This window comes from Salminus brasiliensis, chromosome 13 (genome assembly GCF_030463535.1).
Source record: "Salminus brasiliensis chromosome 13, fSalBra1.hap2, whole genome shotgun sequence".
NCBI classification, from domain to species: Eukaryota; Metazoa; Chordata; class Actinopteri; order Characiformes; family Bryconidae; genus Salminus; species Salminus brasiliensis.
Genome location: NC_132890.1, coordinates 3,014,695 through 3,029,586, shown reverse-complemented (window position 1 = coordinate 3,029,586; position 14,892 = coordinate 3,014,695). Strand labels below are relative to the sequence as shown.

The 14,892-nt window shown below is 43.6% G+C and overlaps 1 protein-coding gene across 1 annotated transcript in view; it reads left to right on the top strand.

Moving 5' to 3' along the window:
- Positions 1 to 14,276, top strand: part of kcp (kielin cysteine rich BMP regulator) — a 55,290-nt gene extending 41,014 nt beyond the window's left edge. The window contains exons 26-47 of the mRNA XM_072695811.1: positions 322 to 492; positions 583 to 759; positions 2,304 to 2,386; positions 2,537 to 2,710; positions 4,477 to 4,656; positions 4,878 to 5,145; positions 5,233 to 5,315; positions 5,906 to 5,999; positions 6,559 to 6,732; positions 7,774 to 7,856; positions 8,054 to 8,174; positions 8,869 to 8,951; positions 9,055 to 9,154; positions 9,241 to 9,323; positions 9,466 to 9,568; positions 9,764 to 9,906; positions 9,997 to 10,169; positions 11,132 to 11,243; positions 12,081 to 12,182; positions 12,282 to 12,446; positions 12,596 to 12,896; positions 13,459 to 14,276. Of these exons, the coding sequence (XP_072551912.1) occupies positions 322 to 492; positions 583 to 759; positions 2,304 to 2,386; positions 2,537 to 2,710; positions 4,477 to 4,656; positions 4,878 to 5,145; positions 5,233 to 5,315; positions 5,906 to 5,999; positions 6,559 to 6,732; positions 7,774 to 7,856; positions 8,054 to 8,174; positions 8,869 to 8,951; positions 9,055 to 9,154; positions 9,241 to 9,323; positions 9,466 to 9,568; positions 9,764 to 9,906; positions 9,997 to 10,169; positions 11,132 to 11,243; positions 12,081 to 12,182; positions 12,282 to 12,446; positions 12,596 to 12,896; positions 13,459 to 13,676 (3,191 nt within the window). The 3' untranslated portion in view covers positions 13,677 to 14,276. The remainder of the gene's footprint in view (positions 1 to 321; positions 493 to 582; positions 760 to 2,303; positions 2,387 to 2,536; positions 2,711 to 4,476; positions 4,657 to 4,877; positions 5,146 to 5,232; positions 5,316 to 5,905; positions 6,000 to 6,558; positions 6,733 to 7,773; positions 7,857 to 8,053; positions 8,175 to 8,868; positions 8,952 to 9,054; positions 9,155 to 9,240; positions 9,324 to 9,465; positions 9,569 to 9,763; positions 9,907 to 9,996; positions 10,170 to 11,131; positions 11,244 to 12,080; positions 12,183 to 12,281; positions 12,447 to 12,595; positions 12,897 to 13,458) is intronic.
- The last annotated feature ends 616 nt before the right edge of the window (positions 14,277 to 14,892 follow it).

Below are 14,892 nucleotides of genomic sequence, written 5' to 3'. Positions count from 1 at the left end.
CAACTCCCCACCTCTACGTAAAAGTACTGGATGGAGCTCCTCCACCATCATCCCAGAGAACACAGTTCTTCCACTGCTCCACAGCTCCTCAATGCTGGGGGGCTTCATACCCCTCTATAGCCCACGCCTGGTACTAGGCAGCATAGTGCCAATAGGGTCATGATGTTTATCTGCTTCAGAGAGTCCTATTCTACTGGTGAATGCCCAAATGCATTGTGTCCCAATATTTTTGTCCATACAGTACTAAGGGAGAAGTGGTGTACATTTAATTTTTTGGCTGAACTTGATTCTCTGTAAAGCTGTGAATTTCCTCTCCTGCAGGCTGTCTGTATGATGGAGTGGAGCACGCTAATGGTGCAGCGTTCGCAGACAGATCAGACCCCTGTGGAATGTGTGTGTGTCGTGAAGGCACTGTGACATGCGAGAAGAGACGATGCCCACCCATCGACTGCCCATATCCTGTTCAGGGGCATTGCTGTCAGAGCTGTGATGGTATGTTTATGTGTGTGTCCTGCTGTGTGGTGTGCAATCGGCTGGGCTGTTATATATTTAAAAGCAAGTCTATGTGTGTGTGTCTTCCAGGTTGTTACTATGCTGGTGTGGAGTATCAGAACAATCAGGAGTTTTCTGACACTGCAGACCGCTGTAAACAGTGTGTGTGTACGAATGGTCATGTGACCTGCAGTCGGAGACCCTGCTTTAAATCCGGCTGCTCTCACCCAGTGAACCTGCCTGGACAGTGCTGCCCAGTGTGTGACGGTGAGAGACACTTTACTCCACTGTAGGCATCAAACAGTCTGCTGTGCCTCCATACTCCCAATATATATGTATATATATATATATATACAATATACAATCCAATATATACTGTACAGATGCAGCTGAACATAAATCCAGTAAAAAGGAGAAACAAGAGCTTCTCATTCTGAAGAAAGTAGTGAGATCTTGTCAGTGAGCTAGTCTGAAGAACAGAGCTCGGTTCCTCCAGGTTTCTCCTGGACGCCCCCCAGTCCAGCCAGCACAGCGTGGAGGATGTGTTCAACTACAACAGCAGCAGCAGCAGCAGCAGCAGCTCACCTGATTTACCATCATTAAGCCCTGATTTACCCCCAAACCAGGTGTTGTCCTGAGGAGAACTCTAAATAATACTAGACTCCATGAGGAGAACTTTGGAGATGTTCTAATGATGATCACAGTGATGGAGAACCTCCACCACTTTCTGTAGGAGTGTTATTATTAGAGTTTATTCTAATATCAGTGATTTACTCAGGAGATAAACACTTACTGCCCAGATAAGCAGCTTTCCCACAGCTTTTAGAGGAGACTACAACCTGTACAGTGCTGTAAATACACTACTGAATGCCTCAATATCAAAGTAGGATGTTTAAATGTGAACACAAGCTTTAATAAATGCAGGATTACTGATTTTGTTCAGTTGCTGCTTTTCCACACTCATTAGTGAAGAGCTCACAGTGTCAGTAGTGCTATTTACAACATTATTAAGCCAGTATTTTGCCCCACTGAAGTAAATAATAATGCGTAGGGGGTTTATTTGCTGCTCATATTTGGAAAACCAGCACAATAATTAAAGATTTGCATTATTTTCTAACCACCATGACAATTCGTAGTAGAATAATAGTATATAATATAAATAGTAATAGTAATCCTAGTGTATAATAGTATGTACAATGCAATTAATTATTTCTATATATATATATATATATATATATATATATATATATATATATATATATATATATATATATATATATATATTAGCAATATATAAAATAAAGCATAATTCTAATAATAGCATATAACAGTATATGATACAAATAGTAATAGTAATTATAGCATATAATAAGTCTTTGTACAATAAAATGCATATAATAAAATACATACAATACAAATAGCACTATATGGACAAAAGTATTGGGACACCTGCTCATTCATAGTTTCTTCTGAAATCAAGGGTATTAAAAGAGTTGATGCTGCTTTTGTTGGAATAACTGTCTCTACTGTCCAGAGAAGAAGACTTTCTAATAGATTTGAACTACTACTCACCTCAATTTGTATTATTTTCGAACCGTTTTGTTTATAATTAGGTGTGTTAATAATGGTATTGAACTGTTCTCATTTCTACTACACCAACATATGACAGGCTTCATAACAACTGCATAGCAGTCGACAGGATACTAGGGCTGGCTCTGTATAATATTTTGCACCCTCATCGACACGGGCGCAGCAGCTCATGACCGTCTGTGTTGATATGATAAAGAAATGTGATGTTATGTGTTTTTAAGGTTGTTTCTTTAATGGTGTGACGCTGCATGATGGACAGACAATACCAAACCCCACTGATCCCTGTTCGGAGTGCACCTGCAGGGTGAGCTACATGTGTGTGTGTGTGTGTGTGTGTGGTTATATATGTCTGGCAGGACATGCAAACTGTTCCCAGCAGAGCAGTATTTAATATAGCATTTGCCTGGTGTGTATCAAGTGATATCCTCTGTATGTGTGTGTGTGTGTGTATCAGAAAGGTGACGTGAGGTGTCAGACCAAGCGCTGCCCGAGGGCATTGTGTTCTCACCCCACAGTGGACCTGTGTGGATGTAAAGTGTGTGATGACTGTAATATCCACGGCAGAGTGTATAGCCATGGAGAAGAGTTTAGTGATCCTCAAGACCCCTGCAAGAGCTGCACCTGCCAGGTACACACACCTTCATCCACCTAAAAGTCAAATTAAACAGCGGAGAAAACCCCATAAGTGATCTTTTTTTAGCTTCAGAATGAATTAGGCGGATGCTTAGGGCCCCAATGCCACCAGGGGGCCCCCAAGAGCACCAATATGTCATGCTAAAAAATATATATTTTAAAAATAACATTGAATAATAAAATGAAGTGATATTACACAGGATATTACGCCGCTTGGGTGATGCTGAGGTGGGGGTTGTATGAGGGGCCCCAAAGGAAAATTTGCTTAGGCCCCCATAAAGGCATGGGCCGGCCCTGATTACCTCGAACATCTTTCATCCTAGAATGACCCTAAATTTAGAGACAGTGACACATCACCTTTGTTCATACTTCCATGAAAGCTGTACACCCCCCATGGGGTGTCTTGGGGTATACGGGATGGTAAGACTAGGGATGTCATTAGAGCCGATACTTCGGTACCAAGTCCATACCAACATTTCTATGGAACCAAAGGCCCGAGGCGTCTGCCTATAATGAAGAGACTAGACCAATGGCGTTCAAATTTCAGAATAAAAGTCCTGGGTCCAGATATCATAAATAAATACATCAATAACAAATGAATATTAAAGTATATTTAGGTTTAAATTTATTTGGACGACTGTTCATTATTATTAAGAAATTGTTTTAAATTTTGTATATTTAATAGGATATTTAAAATCTAATTTATTAAGCAAAAATAATCTGCATTATTGCATTTACAGCTCAAAAATACTCTAGATTATGTTTCTTTTAGTCTTTTTAAGCAAATAAAACAAACTAACCAAAAACAGTATTACATGTTTGATCAAAACATGGGCAAATTCATGCAAATATCATAATTCTGTAAAATGTACATGTCAAATGAAAACGTTTGAGTAGTGGAGGATCTCCTGCTTTCTTTAAATACTAGTCATTTTTATGCAGAAGGAGGTACACTATCACAACATCCCACAAAAAGGGTTCTAAAAGTCAGATTAGTCAGAACAGCTAGTTTTGTTTTTACATTACAAAGTTTATGAAAACTTTAAATACTATTTTTAAAATACAGACGTTGTATCAGTTTATTACTTATTAGTTTGTTAGTTTATTAGTATTATTTTTTGTTGTGTATCAACATTGGTATCAGGAATCAAAGAATATTGGTGGTACCAACTTCCAATCTCTGGTATCATGACATCCCTAGTCAAGACTACACAAGAGTTAATTACAATGACTTTTTGGAGAATTTTACATTTGATGTGCATCAGTGAGCCAAAACATTATGACCACTCCCAGGTGAAGTGAATAATGCTGAGTATCTCGGGTCAAGCTCGGGTCAATCTGTTGCAGTCGATTCTTCTAGTCGACGGGTTGGATTCAAGAGAGATGGGCCGAAGCATTTCCAAAACAGTAAGGGGTACAGGGTGTTCCCAGTTAGCAGTGGTCCAGTGAAACACTGCCATCTAGTGGTTGGGGGTTAAACACAGTTTAAATGAATTAAAAGTTCAATATTGTGTTTTTGAGAACTGATACAGAATTGCAAGATGTAATATCTCAATCTTATTTTGTCACACCCCTACTTAGCAAGCCTGAATGAAATTAGTTGTTTCTAAATGTAGTTCTCTTATTCCAAACACAGTGGTTATTATTATATTACATTATCATATCAGTCAGCACCAATATCCCTACTTCACAGGTCCCTGCTGTTTAAAACCTGTAGTCAGCACCTCATTGTTTTAGTCTCTGTTTCTCTCCTGTGTGTAGAACGGCAATGCCTTGTGCCGCCAGCCGCAATGTCCCAGGGTGCCCTGCAGAAGGCTGGTGAGGCGTGCTGGGGACTGCTGTCCAGTGTGTACAGGAGTGTGTGAGTATTTAGGACAGGAGTACGAGAGCCACACCACTTTCACCCCTGCCAATGACCGCTGCTCCACCTGCACATGCCTGGTGAGTGTGTTCACTAGTGGGCTTTTTAATGGGCTGTGTATCGACTGTTAAATTACAGTTCCGAGTCTTTGTTTTAACCACAGTGTTCAGAGCAAACATCAGACATCATTGTTTATAGAGCACATTCATATAAACAGATATCGCAGAACAGCGCCCTCTATGGACATAGAATTTGATCTGATTCAGAGTGTGTGTGTGTGTGTGTGTGTGTGTTTTGGCAGAATGAAGTAGTCTCATGTCAGAGGAAGCCCTGTGCTCAGCAGTGCTCCCACCCAGCCCGCAACACAGACTGCTGCCCAGTGTGTGATTCCTGCTTGTATGAAGGTGTAGAGTATGCATCCAATACTAAGCCTTTCGAACCGCGGTCTGACCCATGTCAGCAGTGTGTGTGTGAGCGGGGCAGTGTGAGGTGCGCTACGGCTGTTTGTGCTCCGGTCTCCTGTCCTTCTCCAGTTATCCCCCCAGGAAAGTGCTGTCCCCAGTGTGGAGGTGAGCGCTGTGTGTTTTGTGTGATATGATACATGCTGTCTGTATTTCTGATCAATAATCAATATGAACTCTGATTTGGTCCCTCAGCTTGTGTGCATGGCAGCATAGTGTACAGGGAGGGGCAGATTTGGATCCCTCCTGATGAACCATGCAATACCTGTACCTGCACGGTGAGACACGCAAACACAGGGCAGCGACGCAGCCATATCAGCCATAACATTAAAACCACTGACAGGTAAATTACAGGAATTCAATTCATGAAGATTGATTATCTGCTTCTGAGCTAGCAGCCATGGAGAGGTGGGTCTATGTATTAGGCAGCAAGTGAGCTGTCAGTTCTTGAAGGTGATGTGTTGACAAGAACTAAACTGTGAGGTTCTAGACGACTGGGTCAGAACATATCCCCAACATCAAGCAGGTCTTGTGAGGGGTGTTCCTAGTATGCAGTGGTCAGTAACTACCAAAAGTGCTCCAAGAAAGGACGACCGGTGAACTGGTGAACTGACGACAGGGTCATAGATACCCAAGGCTTGATGCTTATGGAGGCCCCACTAGTTCATGATGACGTTAGTCTGGGTGCCAGATACCACAGGACACCTTCAGAGGTCTTGTGGAGTCCATGCACGAGGGGGATATATGAAAGGGAGGTGGTTTTAATGTTATGGTTAATTGGTGAATCTTGAGGTGGCAAATTACTATACTGTTTATTTCTATAAGTCTTTTATGTGTGTGTGTGTGTGTGTGTGTGTGTGTGTTTCAGGCTGGTATAAAGAGCTGTGCTTCTTCTCTGTGTGCACCGCTGACCTGCATGCACAAAGTCACAGATCCACAGACCTGCTGCCCACGCTGCCGAGGTACAAACTCCACTATGCCGAACCATCACCCCATTGCTCCCATTGCTAACACAGATGTGCAAATGCACACACACAGCTGGTCTAGTCCCTTTAGAGAAGAAGTACTGCCAGTAGACTAGGACTATCTGGAGCAGATTAACATATGAACCTATCAGCACCATGCTGCCTAATGCCAGGCGTGGGCTAGTAGAGGAGTATAAAGCCCCCCAGCATTGAGCTGTGGAGGAACTGTGTTCTCTGGAATGATGGTGGTGGTGCTCCATCCAGTACTTTTGGGATGAGTTAGGGAGTTGGGGATAAAGAGGTGGAATGGAGATCATCATCCAACATCCTGACCTTACTAATGCTTTTGTTGCTGAATGCAATCAAATCCTCATAGCAATGCTCCTCCAAACTAGCATAAAGCCTTCTTCCCTGAACATTGGAGACAGTTACTCCAACAAAAGCAGGAGAAACTCTTTTTAAAACCCTTGATTTGAGAAGAAACAGTAAATGAGCAGGTGTCCTACTTTTGTCCATACTTTTGTCCAAATTGTGTATCTTTATCCTTCTCTTACAGGCTGTGTGTATGATGGTGTTGAGCATGCTGAGGGCAGTACATGGTTTGCCTCCAGCAGTCCCTGCATGTCCTGCATGTGTGTGAATGGAGTGACCACTTGCTCGGAGATCCAGTGTCTCTCCCCCTGTGTCAACAAGATCAGCGTGCCAGGAGAGTGCTGTCCACTGTGCGCAGGTCAGAGCTCACTTTTTCTCCTGAAATTAAAGCAACAGTATGCGAGAATTGCCATTGCTTCCTCCAGGGCTCCCCCTTCAGTCGGGGGGCTCTCGCTTTGAGCCATCACTATAGGACATGCTTTTCTACATTTGAGAGATCCAGAAGCAGCAGTTGAAGGTAACGGAGGTGGTACAGTAAAACTTCACACTAATTTGAATGAAGCTATTATAAGGTAAAAATGTTACATACTGTTGCTTTAATGCTTATTTTTACCCAATTTCCCTCCCCACATAAGAAGAGCCACTTGCCCAACCCCTTTTCCCCCGACACTTGGAGGGTGGAGACTAGTGCAAGTGCTTCCTCCGATAAATGTGAGGTCAGCCAGCGAAAGGCCACTGATGCATCACTATGCAGCCAGTGCACTCAGAGGAAAGACCCGACTCCCCAGCTGTGATACATCAGCTGGCCACTAAGAGTGATTCTACCCACCAAGAAAGAGCATGGCCAATCGTGCCCGCTCAGGCTCCGGCTGCTGATGACAAAGCAGCATGGCCCGGGATTTGAACCAGCGATCCTCAGATCGCAGTGTCAGCACCTTAGCCCCTAACCTTAAAACTGCAGCTTCAGGATCATGCTGATGCTCCACTGACTGGAACAGGGGGAGAACGGCGTCTCCATCATTCCCACTCCGGGCCGGAACGCTGCTGCTACTGCACTATGGAGCTTTGGTGGTGGAGCTGCAGGAGGAGAACCTCTCTCCAGAACTGCTGCTGTGTAACACTGCAGAACCCATAGAGTCATATTAGTGTAGAATCCTGTAGTGTTACTCTACTGCCTCAGCCACTTGTCCAGAAATGCAGGTGTATAGCTGTCCCTGAGGGGGCGTGTTTTTCAAAGCATTATTTTAAAAAAGTGAATTGCACTACCTACCTGTAGGGGAGACCTTGCATTCTTGCATACTGCTGCTTTAAAATTTGTAGCCTGGTGAATTGCAGGCCCTGGTCTGAATATAGGACATTTTGACCTTGGCTGTGTTCATTTTTCACTTGCTCTATGCAGACTGTGTCCATGGTGGCCGTGTGTATGGACCAGGAGAGAACTTTCATCCTTCTGATGACCCCTGTCAGATTTGCACCTGCGAGGTAAAGCTGATGCACATGTATTTTGCTTAAATGTGATGCTTTCATGCTCGATAACTTAAACTCTAGACAAGCTCTTATTTCTTGATAATATTTAGGCCTGTTCTTTTTGTATATGTGTGTGTGTGTGTGTGTGTGTGTGTGTGTGTGTGTGTGTGTGTGTGTATGTGTGTGTGTGTGTGTGTGTGTGTGTTTTGCAGGTGATGCCCGATGGACAGCAGCACCTACGCTGCTACAGAAAGCAGTGCCCCAGCCTGGTAGACTGCCCCAAACACAACATCCAGTTCAGTGGGCCGGACTCCTGCTGTCCAGTCTGCGCTCGTCAGTATCAGCCTGATCAGAGTGGGCCAGGGGAGGGGTTAGGGTATATAGGAGCACAATAAGAGATTAATATATCTGAAATATTAAATTATCACACACCAAGAAATACACATTTTCACATACACCGATCAGCCATAACATTAGTACCACTCACAGATGCGGTGGAAAATCATAGACTACCTCCGTCTACAGTGGCTTCGGTTAAGGGGTGGATCTACATAGTAGGCAGCAGGTGAACAGTCAGTTCTTGAAGGTGATGTTCTTGAAGGAAGGACACACAGGGTCATGGACACCTAAGTCTCACTGATGTGATCCATGGATGTCCTACCTCCCAATCTACAGGACTTAAAGGATCTGCTGCTAATGTCTTGGTACCACAGGTAACCTTCAGAGGTTTGTGGAGTCCATGCCTTGAATGTTCAGATCTGTTGTGGCGGCACAAGGGGGACCTAATTAACATTAGGCAGGTGGTACTAATGTTATGGCTGATCAGAATTATATGATGAATGGACCAATAGAAATGCTCCAAAATGCTTAGAATTAATATCTCGTATATTGACTTCCGTTGAATGTGTTATATAATAGTATAACAGAGGAACAGTCAGGGAACAGTTTAGCTCTTCACCTCACTGTCATCAGTGTGCCATCAGGGACACGGGTCTCACCTCTGTGATTGGACGAATGTCTGTTTCAGAGCCTCTCAGTAACTGCACAGAAACGCTGATCGGAAACGAAGTTCTGGCCACAGATGACCCCTGCTTCACTTGCCAGTGCAAGGTTACCCTTTGCACACACACATTCTCTCACACACACACACACACTTATCCAAGGCCTACTGTATTCTTGATAATGACTGTAACGGCTCCCTGTGTGTCTGTAGGACCTAACATGGACGTGTATTCATAAGACCTGCCATCCTCTCAGCTGCCCCCCGGATAAACAGTATACACCCCCTGACTCGTGCTGCCCTGTCTGTGATGGTAGTGTGTGTGTGTGTGTGTATATCTGTGTTTGGCTCTTTTTGTGTTGCTGTGTGTGTTATAGTGTAAGCATGTGTGCCTTTCAGTGTGTGTGGTGGAGGAAAAGCAGGTGTCCAATGGTGAAAGCTGGACAGACAGCGAAGACGAGTGCATCACCTGCTCCTGCAATGTGAGTGAGGCGTGCGCACACACACACACACACACACTGTGGCATACACACATCCAGAATACATAAACTGGTGCAACTTTATTACATTAAAAGGGGTGTCCACAAACATTTGGACAGCTGTGTTTTTGTGTGTGTGTTTTAGATGGGACATATCGAGTGTAAAATAGAGGAGTGTGGTCCACGCATTTGCCAAGAAGGACTGGTCAAAGTGAAAAGCCCAGGAAAGTGCTGTTATGAGTGCCAAGGTACTACACATCTGTCTGTGATTATGTGTGTATGTGTGTGTGTGTGTGTGTGTGTTGATTTTTTTGGGTCTTTTTGTGTATTTATGTATTTCCATCCCTGCATATTTAAGTTGGTGTAAAATTCAGCATTGTATTTATATATTTGTGTGTGTGTGTGTGTGTGTGTGTGTGTGTGTGTGTGTGTGTGTGTCGCAGACCCCAATGTGCAGTGTGTGTATGAAGGTCAGGCGTATGCCTCTAACGAGCACTGGGCGGTAGACGAGTGCACGTCCTGCACGTGTGTGTCTGGAGACGTGCACTGCCAGACGGAGAGATGTCCTGCGGTGTCCTGTGCCTCTGTGAGTCGCACAGATACACACACACCCTAGCTGTGTGTGCCTGCAGATGTGTGTGTTTCCGTGTGTCTGAGTGTGTTTGTGTAATCGCAGGATGAAACTCCGTCTCTGATCCCGGGAATGTGCTGTCCTCACTGTATCCCCCGTCCTGCCACCTGCATCGTGTTTGGAGACCCGCACTACCGCACGTTCGATGGAAAGATGGTGAACTTCCAGGGGGCGTGTACTTACGTCTTGGCTCAGGACTGTGAGGGCGGAGATTTCAGGTGTGTGTTGAGAATCTCATGAATTGCAGGAGCATGGTTTAGAAAAGGGTGGCCTGAAGGATCACACTCACCTTCTCAGCTCCTCCAGAATCCTCTCTAACCACGTTCTGATCATCTGCAGCTGAGGTTCTGCACCTGGTTCTGATTCTACACTTTTGAAAGAGTGAAACTTTTTCCTCATGAAAAAAATATTATTTATTTCATAAATGATGATTAAAGACGTTTCTTCAGGTGTGTGAGTTTAGCTACGTTACCTACATCTCTCAGCGTTGATCACATGAAGATCAAACTTTCCATATTTTTAAAGCAACACTATGTAAAATTGGCTTCTCTTGCTCTTGGGCTCCTCCTACAGTCCAGAAGTGTATTTGCAGTTTTATGAAGGAGCTGAGAGATCCACAAGCTTAGAAGCGGGTTACGCAGAGTTACACAGCAGTTCTGGAGAGAGGTTCTCCTCCTGCAGCTCCACCACCAAAGCTCCATAGTGCAGTAGCAGCAGCAGCGTTCCGGCCCGGAGTGGGAATGACGGAGACGCCGTTCTCCCTTTTCAGTTCAGTCAGTGGAGCATCAGCATGATCCTGAAGCTGCTGATTTAAGGTTAATCATGCTTTAAGGTTAGGGGCTAAGGTGCTGATACTGTGATCTGAGGATCGTCGGTTCGAATCCCGGGTCACTAATATTACAGTAATATTACAGAATTTAACTTCACTAATAGGGCTATGCAGCGCTACGAACTACAACTGCAATGCTACATGCTACAGTTAGCAGCGTTAGTCAGTGAACGGTATAACGCTATGCTATGTTTAAAATGTTGCATAATGTTGCTTTAATGATGAAACATGTCATAGCGTGTCTTTAATTTTTTTACCACGGCCGTATATTGTTAGCTGTTTAACAGTAGGAGCAGGTATTATTATTAATAATATTTGACCTGTGTGTTAAACCCTGGATTGTGTGTGTAGTATTCACGTGACGAACGATGGCCGAGGGCGTAAAGGCGTGTCCTGGACTAAAGAGGTCACTGTGTATATTGGTGATGTCGTGGTGCAGCTGCTGCAGGACTGGATTGTGAAGGTGATTTCCTCCACTGTGGTGCGGCCTTTAATGGCTCAGTTGTTGAACCGCTTGTGAATTATGTCTTAGTCAAAATCCTTACACTTACCACAAGGCTCTGTTCATTTGTTAATAGCATGATTAATAGTATTGATTAGGTCATTGATAAATGAGCCTTTCTCAGCAGTGTTAAAGGAACGGTTCACTGAAGACTGCATTCTCCCAATTTGTAATGAAAGTCTATCCCACCCAGCATTTTAGAACATACACTGTCTGTCCAAATGTTTGTGGACACCCCTTCTAATGAAGGCGTTCAGCTCCTTTAACTCGCACCCATTGCTGACATAGATGTTGTGACACAGCCTGTCTAGTCCCTGTAGAGAAAGACATACTGCCAATAGAATAGGACTCTCTGGAGCAGATAATATACATATATGACCCTATTGGCTCCATGCTGCCTAATGCCAGGCGTGGGCTATAGAGGGGTATAAAGCCCCCCAGCATTGAGCTGTGGAGCAGTGGAGGAGCTGTGGAATTCTCTGGAATTAATCAAATAGTTGATGCTCCATCTAATACTTTTGGGATGAGTTGTGGAGTTGAGAAATCTGACCTCACTAACAAACACACTTGTTGTTGACTGCAATCAAATCCTCACAGCAATGCTCCTCCAAAATCTAGTAGAAAGCCTTCTTCCCTGGACAGTAGAGACAGAAACTCCTACAAAAGCAGGATACAGTCCTTTTAATCCCCTTGATTTCAGAAGAAACAGTGAATGAGCAGGTGTCCCAATACTTTTGTCATTACCGTTTTGGCTTTTTACATGATGTTTCTTCCTCTTTATGCACTTCTTCTCCACAGGTTGATTATAAAGTTGTCTCTCTACCGTTTCTGAAAGAGCCGTATGTGTATCTAGAACGAAAAACCAACACCATTCTTCTCAACACTAACATTGGCATGAAGGTACACACTCATCGTTGCCTGACCTCTTGATTGTGGTCAAATCCCTCACTAATCGCTGGTGTATGAATGCTGATTAGCTGGTCTGTGCCGTGTGTCCAGGTGTTGTGGAACGGACGCTCTCATCTAGAAGTCAGTGTCCCGGGAACCTATAAGGAGCAAATGTGTGGCATTTGTGGAAACTTCAACAACTACCCTCAGGATGACATGAAGCTACGGAATGGACAGATCAGTAACTCAGAGGCAGACTTTGGAAATGACTGGAAGGTACTGGGAAGATGACCCTCACTGTGGTTCCTCCTGGATTCTATAAAATAGAAATACCTGTAGAAATGCAAAAGTGGTCATTTGACCTCAACCTAGTAACCTAGAACCTGCCAGAAAACCCAGTAACCAAACTCAGCCATCCTTTGCAGGTGGGCAGTGGGAACCATTCCAGTGGTCAGTGTTCTGATGGGGAGAGCATTGAACCGTGTAAGAAGGCCGGCTATTCGGTTCGCAAGGCAGCTAACAGCCGCTGTGCCGTGCTTAAGTCTCCCGTGTTCAAGCCCTGCCATAAGGTGGTGCCCGCCGAGATGTTCTTCGCCTCGTGTGTCTATGACCTGTGTGCCTGCGGCTCGAACTCAGACGAGTGCCTGTGCGACGCTCTGGAGGCGTATGCTTCAGAGTGCCGCGAGGGAGGGGTCATCCTGAACTGGAGATCACCTTCACTCTGTGGTGGGTTTTCACATACATACACACTATGGAGTGTTTATACTCAGCCAGTCAAAAGTTTGGAGACACCTTGCTTTCTCTATCTATCTGTCTTTTTGTCTATACATACATACCCTAAAAGGATTGGGATGAGATGGTTGGTTGCGGGTAGTGCTGTGGGGCAGTGTATTAGCTCCAAGGGCATGGGGTTTGATCCCTGTGCCAGTCACTCTCTGATAGTTTGCTGTATTTGGTGCACCCACCTCCCAAAGTTGAGGATGAGGTGGAGTGGTGACCATCCAACATCCCGACCTCACTAATGCTTTTGTCACTGAATGCAATCAAATCCTCACAGCAGTGCCCCTCCCTTCTTCCCTGGTCAGTAGAGACAGTTACTCCAGCAAAAGCAGGATCAACTCTTTTTATACCCTTGATTTCAGAAGACGCAGTGAATAACCAGGTGTCCCAATACTTTTGTCCAGATAGTGTTCCATTCTTGTCCATACAGTGAATGTTTCCTAGTGCATTTTCTGTTTCAGCTCTTGATGTTCTCCTTCTTCTCTTCTCCCCTGTGTTCATTCTGTAGCGGTGGGCTGTCCCGCGGACAGAGGATATGTGTTTGATGAATGCGGACCACCGTGTCCTAAAACCTGCTTCAACAAGGACGTCCCACTGGGTGTAATTGAAGCCCACTGCTTTAAGCCGTGTGTCCCGGGCTGCCAGTGCCCGGCTGGGCTGGTGGAGCACGAGGCTCACTGCATTGCCCCGGAGAAATGCCCCAAAATCATCTATGGCAGCCCCTGAGCTTCTCAGGTCCACCCAGGTCAGGAGTTGACCTGCAACACACAGCGATAAATACTGCAGCTCATCTACACCTCTAAACCAGGTCTAAGCCTCAAACACACGAGGCCTATAACTGAACCTAACCCAACAAACCGGAGCAGTTGGTATGTGTTTAACTCAGATATTGGTGCTACTTCGGATCAAGAGTTGCTATGTAAGTCACATGACTGGTCACTGTGGTTGATAAGTTGGTGCCTTTTCAGAAAGTCTTTACTTTCTCTGATAGGACTAGATAAGACGAGGGTCTAAGAAGAGGGTGTGAGTGAGATTGCAGATCTTGATGGATGCTGGATAAATACTTCTAATACCACTATTTTGTGTCTCTGATGAATGAAGAGCTTTATTTTTACATTTATCATTAAATATAAATCAATAACAAACCAAAGACAATGCATTTTTATATGTTTTTATAGAGGAAATTGTCACTAAATGGGCATTTTTACTATTGCACTGGTAATCACTGTATTTATATCACTGTACTCGGCTCTGGTTTGCTGTGTTTAACATATTAAATATTTTTATATCTGCTCTTTGAGTCACTTTTCGTTCCTCAGACACTTCACTAGACAATTCTCATTCTAAAAAACTGAGTGTTTATTTGTCCTTCTGAACATAAACATATTAAAAACTTTAATTAACAAACACTTTACTTTGATGACTTTTATTTGAATAATTTTTAGATATTATATATTTTAAATATTTAATAATTTTCTGAAACGTATTGCTTGCGTATCCTCAGTAACTCAATATATATATTCAATATATATATATATATATATGTTGTATATCATATACTCAATATATGTTATAATCACAAGCATGTTTTTATAGCTGTTATAATCGCTGTTATAATCACTAGCACATGTTATAAATCACTAGAAAATGTTTTATTTACTGTTATAATCGCTAGCATGTTTTTATAGCTGTTATAATCGCTGTCGGACATGCAGTTTAAAATGTTTGTTATTGTGTTGGTTTACCAGACAGTGTGTGAGTTTGGGATGTGTGTAGTTGCCGTGTCAAATTGAATTGGAATTGAATTTAGAATTGAATTGGATTGATTACATTTCTTGTTATTTCATCAAAACAACAGTTTGATTTCGCTTTATGAACAAACCTACATCTTCGATACTTCCAGATGAAAGGTCGCCTGAAAGCTGAGCGTTGTCCCGTCCTT